Below are 6,853 nucleotides of genomic sequence, written 5' to 3'. Positions count from 1 at the left end.
AAAAAAAAAAAAAAAAAAAAAAAAGAACATGTTCCTCCCTTGAGGTGATCCCCTGTGAGGTGAAGGCAGCAGGGAAAGGTAGTGGCAGCCAAGTCACAGAGGAGATGATAAAATGTCAGACTTCTGGCAATACAAAATGGCAGCTGAACCCTGGCGAAATGCCAAGCTGTTCAAACAGTGCATTGAGGAGCACACGGGGCCATAATTATGATTAGCATAATAAGAGAGTGGTATAACAGCTATCTAGTTACTCTGAAGGGTCATGGAAAAATCATAACAAAGCAAAGTTTTTAGGGAGAGACACAAAAGAAAACAATGACGTAGCTGCTCGGTGGGTTTTACCCGGAGGTTCTTCCATGCGTGAAGTGCGGCCCGGGAGAAAGTACAAAGACTGTTTAAGAGATCAGGCTCTGAATCAAGAGCGGCCAGCCGTTCCTGCAGAACTCAAACGGCTCCACAACATATAAAAGATCATATGAAAAGTGTGACACTGAAGACAAAGGACCTTAAAAGAAAAATAGGCCGTTTGTGTAAATCTGAATAAAACTTGGGTTCAATAGAGTCAGTCAAGATTTTTTCCTCTCTAACCAGAAAAGACTGTTTTTGCTTTTCCTCAAATGAAGCAGAAGAGATAAAAATATGAGAAAATTTAACAAACAAAATCTGAACATTCTGTATTTGCATTTTTTCATTCTGAGTGTCACATAAACAACATTTACAGATCCATTGCTTTATGCAATTAGCCAGCTGTCTGGGTGAAATTAATCAGAGTTGTAATAAAAGTATTAAGTATTGATTTTCAGACTTAAAGCTATATGGATATGAAAATTTTTAGATTCACTGTACTTTGTACAGATGGAGGAATTAACGGGCAGAGCTGAAGTTTAAAATCAAAAGTTCTCTTTGTGAATAGATCAGAGTTTTCATTGAGATCTGAACTCCACAGAAGACACTGAGAAACTGTGTATAAAAAAAATAGCCTTATTTAGTTCGCACAACCTGGTCTTCCGTAAACAGAAATTTTCCCATTTACACACTGTCACCTCCCTTTTTCTCTATGCTGCTTCTGTTTCTCCTATTAACCTTTTCCATTGCCACAGACATCAAGAATGCTGTGTATATGAAAAACATTTCTCCCAAGGCAAGGTCAACTCCTTCCCACACAAGACAACCATATGCTATATCCCGAGTGTCATCCATCAAGACAAGCTAAGTTCCAAGCTAATTCTGCCATTAAGATTCTATCTCATTTGTTATCATATGGTATCAGACAGAACATCAACTGAAGATGTGCCTTTTGGATATTAGAGGCTAATGCAGTTAGACTGGGAAAAATCCTACCCTTTTATCTTCCCCTTGCTTTCAAACATCATTTTTTGCCTGTCTAAAATCCACAAAGTAATGGGTTTCTTCTATCTTTGGAAAAAACCCACAACAAAACACAACCCTTGATATCTAAACGACTTCTTTCTAAGCACCTCTCTCTACACCAACAGGAATGAAACCCACCTTTAGAATTTAATAAATTTATGGCTTCCAACCACAGGTGGCCCCATAAGGAAGATCATATTCTTCTTTTTAGACACCGAAATATTTCTACTGTCATAAATCCTTCCTGACAGCAATATCTTACTAACATGATTTTAAATTAAGCTTTTTCTAGCTTAATTGCAGCTTTGCTATGTACACCAACAGACTTTGACACGGACTGGTGCAAGCTAAGCTCAGGGACATACACCTAAGGCACACATCTTAATTCTCATTTGCAGTGCTCACTGTAAACCATCATAACACTTAATTGAAGCAATATATCCTGCAGAAGTTCACCAATCAGTAACATATTTCAGAACACAAATTCAAGGAAGCACACACTGATTTTCCCAATTAGGACAGTTGCTTATTAAACTTTTCATCTTCCTGTTAATAAACCCTGTATTTTAGATCATCTCAGAACATCCATTTATTTCCAGGAATAGGCACCTATCTAATGCAATATATGAAGAAAAATGAGAATCAGCGTGTCTCCTGCCCAGTAATTTTGCGTAAATGACTACATACACAGTAGTGAGAAAAGAAAAGATACACCACTGTTAAATACTGGTGGACTTAGGACAAGAAGGAAGAGAACATACTCTATTTGCGTTTCAAATGCAGACTCTAAAATGCTGACTTGTAGTGATTCTTAGTTCTGGATTTTGCTACTGTTCACAGTTAAATGCATTACAATCAAAGAACACATGTCAGCAAGTAGCAGAACGCAAGATCTTTGCTTTTTTAAAAAAATGTGCTTTGAAACCTAATGAAAAAAATTCACAACTGATTGTTCTATATTAAATATCTAACTGTAATGGAACAACAAACCCAGGAGTTTTTGTAATCTCCAGATCACCCACCCTGTAACTCAGAAAATGAAATAACACAAACTAATCAACCATCAGACTGAAATGTTCAAACTAGCAATCCTGACTTACTCATTTAAAAAACAAGATAAGTCACTTACAGAACTGGATGAACAATCAGCTCTGGACTATATGATTTGATTACTGTTGCTGCATCTTTGGTACAAAACACATGGGATAAATCTGCACCCTAAAAAAGAAAATTTGCAAACAGAATTATCAAATTTATACTTAATAATAACTTTATCACTCCAAAGTTTGCTCAGTGAATAATTCACCTGAATCCCTACATCTCAGTAGTTAAAGCAAACTTTATTATTTTTTCTATTTTGGCTCAGACTACCATGCAATGTTTTGGAGAATTTTCTTTTTTAATCTAACTTCCAATACAATTTTTTTCTGTTCCTCACTGATAGGATGACTGAAAACACAGATCTTGAACCTTTACTCACTTGAGAAATGTTTCTCATTTGCAGATGAGCAAAGACTAAAATGTCACATGTACAATAAGATGAAAGGCAAGAGAACACAGCTGAACAAGAGATGAGCTACATTAGAGAGGAAAAATAAAACTGTCACATACTTGCAAAATATAGCTATGGCAATCTGTGAGTACATTTCCAGTCCAACCATTTTTACTCAATAGTTTTTACCCAAAGCTGTACCATATAAAGGCTGTCACAATTTCAACAATACCCCTTAAGTTAAATAAACATTAAAGCTGAGGAGTTTAACCTCAAGCTTCTGTTATCAACTCAAAAAATCAGACATAGACATAAAAATTATTTAAGCAGTGACCAGAAAGCCTGATATTGTGTCTTGCATACTGAAATTTTGCAAGGTTAAGAAAGCATCTCTTCTGCTTTACTACTATACATATAACATTTCAAGCTACTAAGCAATGCTGAGATTTGATCCTAGGACTCTTTATGTGCAGATGTAATGATTTGAGACCAAGTGACTTCAACGTGGGACCTCCTAGTATGCTACTACATCTGCACATCGTGAACACAAAGCTGAGTGGCCTTAATATCTTATATAAGATCCTTAAATAATCTAATTTCAGTTTTAAATCCTTGAGGGACTGCATCTTGGTGGGGGGAGGGTGGGTGTGGAAATAACCTGGATTGGTTACCTACTTATTGAAACAAATCTTCAAAAAGAAAAACATGCACAATGACCTGAAAGTATTGACATACTACACATAGAGTACTGAAAAGTACACTTATTATGTAAGCATTATTTGTTTACATTTGAAAAATGACCACTGTATTTATGTAGTCTGCAGTAAATATATTTTTAGCCAGATAATATGTCACTAAAATAAGGAAGTTCACACTTCTAGGGAAAAAAAAGCTTAGAAAATACTTCTGCTAAAGATTATAATGTAAATAAAACATGCTATTAAAAATTACATTAAATTCAACCAGCCATCTTTAGACTTACAGCACGTAAGAATTTTACTAGCCTAAAGCTGTAAGTTTTGAAAGAAAGTTACTTCATTCAACAAACTTATCAGGTCCAGAAAAAATTTCTGAAAAACTCACTGCAGCACTGAAAACATAACTTTAAACATTAATCTAAAGTTATTTTATTGTTCACTTTTGGAGAAAATATTCCATCAAGTTTTGAAATTTCCTATCCAAGTCTCTGCTAAAACAGTTCTCCCTCTGAAATTTTCATTTTTTGACATCTGTCTAACTTTACCTGATACAGAGAAAATATTTACAGAAAACATAGCACATTACACACATTCACAAAGTATTTCTACAAATCCAGGACTAAGGATTTTCTTTGTTAAATAGAAGACCTTTCAGAACTCAAATTTCATGTGCAGCACAGAATGAATGCTTTTTAAAAATGGCGCTTAGCCAATATAAATGATGAAAAGTTCATTTTGGATTGGTATAGAACACGTACCACTTTGAGAGCTGTAATTGCAGCAAAATATGGTGCTCCAGTGTATCTAGAATGAAATATAATTTAGGTTAGGAAACAGAGTCATGAGATAAGATAGTCTGGAAATCAGCCTGCCATAATGAAGTCCCAGATTCAAAAGCAAAATTTAAAAGAAGTTTTCACTCATTTATTGTAAAAGACAGATAAAAACTTGCTTTACCGAAGCAAATATCAAACCTTGCTTTGATTTCAAAGGCAGAGGATTTCACCTTAGCCATCTGATCCATATCATGCCACAAAAAACCAAACTCTTTTCAGACAACCAACTTAAAAGTTTAGAGACAAACAAAACACAAAGTTGAGCACTGTTTGAAAGCCAAACCTGGGATTTGTGACCTGGATCAAGCCAGTTCAGTTTTAGATGCTTAGCTAAAGTGCCTAAACTGTGATTCCAGTTGCCCTAAATTCTCTTCATGAAGACTGAAGAAAGAGATATAGACAGACTCACCCTCCAGAGGTGCCTACTTCTGCCGAGAGGTAAGAACCTAAGCCCATTAGACCAACACGAAAACTACCTCCCGGCTAACCAACCCAGCTATAAGACAGCACCTTTTTGCTCTTTATAGAATGTTTATTAATGGCAGATGTCCAACAGCAAATCTCTTTTACAGGAGAAAGATGCCATTTCTATTTCAGATGAGAAAATGAAAAACAGGAAGGTGTAGTCACTCATTCAAAGTATTGTGATTACCAAACTCGGTGAAGAAAAGAATAGAGCCTGTTTTATTTCTAGGTCAGTACAGCATTTAACCAATTTACGCTGTATCTCTTTTTTCCCTGAAACATGCTATTTCTATTACTCCAGAACACAAAACAAGGTATTGACAGAATCTAGTAAACACCACTATTTATCAAAATAAAAAGTATACAGTAAAAAAAAATCCTGATTTAACAGACCCAGTTCCCAAAATATAAAAAAAAATAGATCAGATGCACCACTGTCTTACTCTATTCTACTTATTTTATAACTTCATCACACAAAGACTAATGCTGAAAGCAGAGAGTTTGGTGATCAAAAAAGACAGAGAAGGTAGACACAGATGCAATCAGCGTTCTAAATTTCAACCACATCCACTACCAAAATGTTCCAACACAACTGCAGGGAAATGCGTTCCTTCGTAAGTATGCATGGTCATGATGATGGACTAGTAAAGCTCTCTGGAAAATACTAATGTTTTAAATGTAAGGTGAGTTTGAACGGCTTCTATAAGTACTTACTGACATTCTCAAACTCTCTCAGAAACAAAAATCAAATTTCTGTTTAACTTACTCTTGACATCCTCCAACAATGCCTATACGTCCATCTTGACCTTTATGCCTTTTCCCTGTTAGAGGTGGGATAACATTGCGCACCAGTTGAAAAATATTCTCCATATCCTTTAGAGAGTGTGTTCTGTGCAGTGAAAAAGATCTCTCTATAACTGAAAAGAAGAAAATAAGTGTTACTTTGAAGTATGTTCTTCCTTAAATTACCATCAGCATTTCTTTTAAACACTCAAACACTAATAAAATCACTCAAAGATATACAAAGTGACATACTTCTAAAAACCAAATGCTTCATCACTTAAAGGACTTCAAAACAGTGAGGAACTAGTGAAGGTGATATTTTAAAAACAAATTTAGGGTCTGATGCAGAGAATATTCCCACTGACTGCTCACAGTCCTAATTTAGGTCTCAGGTACAAAGAGGAACAACAGCCCAGAATAGTTATATGCACATTTTCTAACCTGAAATCACTTCAATAATTAAGCTCAACTGAAATAGGTACACCTAGTAAGGACTAAACACATCCAGACACAGAGCAAGCACAGAGCAACTAAAACCACATTTTAAACATACACCCTACCTTATTTTTCGCTTGCCCTTCCACATCTGAGCAGAATCAGGGCCTATCTCACTGCTTTTTTATTTTGGCAGGTGGTAACAAAGCATAATGAAAGTCTTTCTGCAAAACTATAATCCAACGCACTAGATGCAAACATTACAAGTATCACACGAAGGTAATTTTTAGCTATAATACAACTACAGATCTCTGATGCAAAGCTACATATTAAAACAACTGCACACTCAAAAGGCTACATATTCAAATCACTGTTTCAAAAGACTACAAAAAATTAGAAGAAAAATGTATTTCAACAACTACAATTAAAGGGAATCAAACTGTTTACCTAACATGGGACAAACGTGAAAAGCAGTACTTCTATCAATAATGTGTTAACTATAAATTGCAATAATACACTAAAAGAGTAAGTTCTTGTATTTCAACAAAGCTCCTCATTAAGTGTACAATTCTGTTCAGAAATGCGGTTTATTTGAACATTAATATTAGTCTCCCAGACTGTAGCTACGTTTACTTTCTTTTTTACAGGTGTTCTTAAAAGCTTTCAAGGAACTGCTATATAGTAACACATAATTATGTAAAAAATTAACTCCCACAATATTCCTTATTTTCAGCTGTATAAAAACTTAGTAATCCACACCCAACTCCAAAATC

At 35.1% G+C, this 6,853-nt stretch overlaps 1 protein-coding gene across 1 annotated transcript in view; it reads right to left on the bottom strand.

Annotated features, from left to right (window-relative positions):
* CARKD (carbohydrate kinase domain containing) overlaps nt 1-6,853 on the bottom strand; it is a 47,874-nt gene that overhangs the window by 38,304 nt on the left and 2,717 nt on the right. Inside the window, exons 2-4 of the mRNA XM_010285366.1 lie at nt 5,629-5,779; nt 4,320-4,365; nt 2,501-2,589 (exon numbers count right to left, since the gene is read on the bottom strand). Of these exons, the coding sequence (XP_010283668.1) occupies nt 2,501-2,589; nt 4,320-4,365; nt 5,629-5,779 (286 nt within the window). The remainder of the gene's footprint in view (nt 1-2,500; nt 2,590-4,319; nt 4,366-5,628; nt 5,780-6,853) is intronic.

The sequence above is a fragment of the Phaethon lepturus genome, unplaced genomic scaffold (assembly GCF_000687285.1).
Source record: "Phaethon lepturus isolate BGI_N335 unplaced genomic scaffold, ASM68728v1 scaffold10504, whole genome shotgun sequence".
NCBI classification, from domain to species: domain Eukaryota; kingdom Metazoa; phylum Chordata; class Aves; order Phaethontiformes; family Phaethontidae; genus Phaethon; species Phaethon lepturus.
Note: the sequence above shows the minus strand (reverse complement) of the source record. Positions and strands in the feature narration are given on the sequence as shown.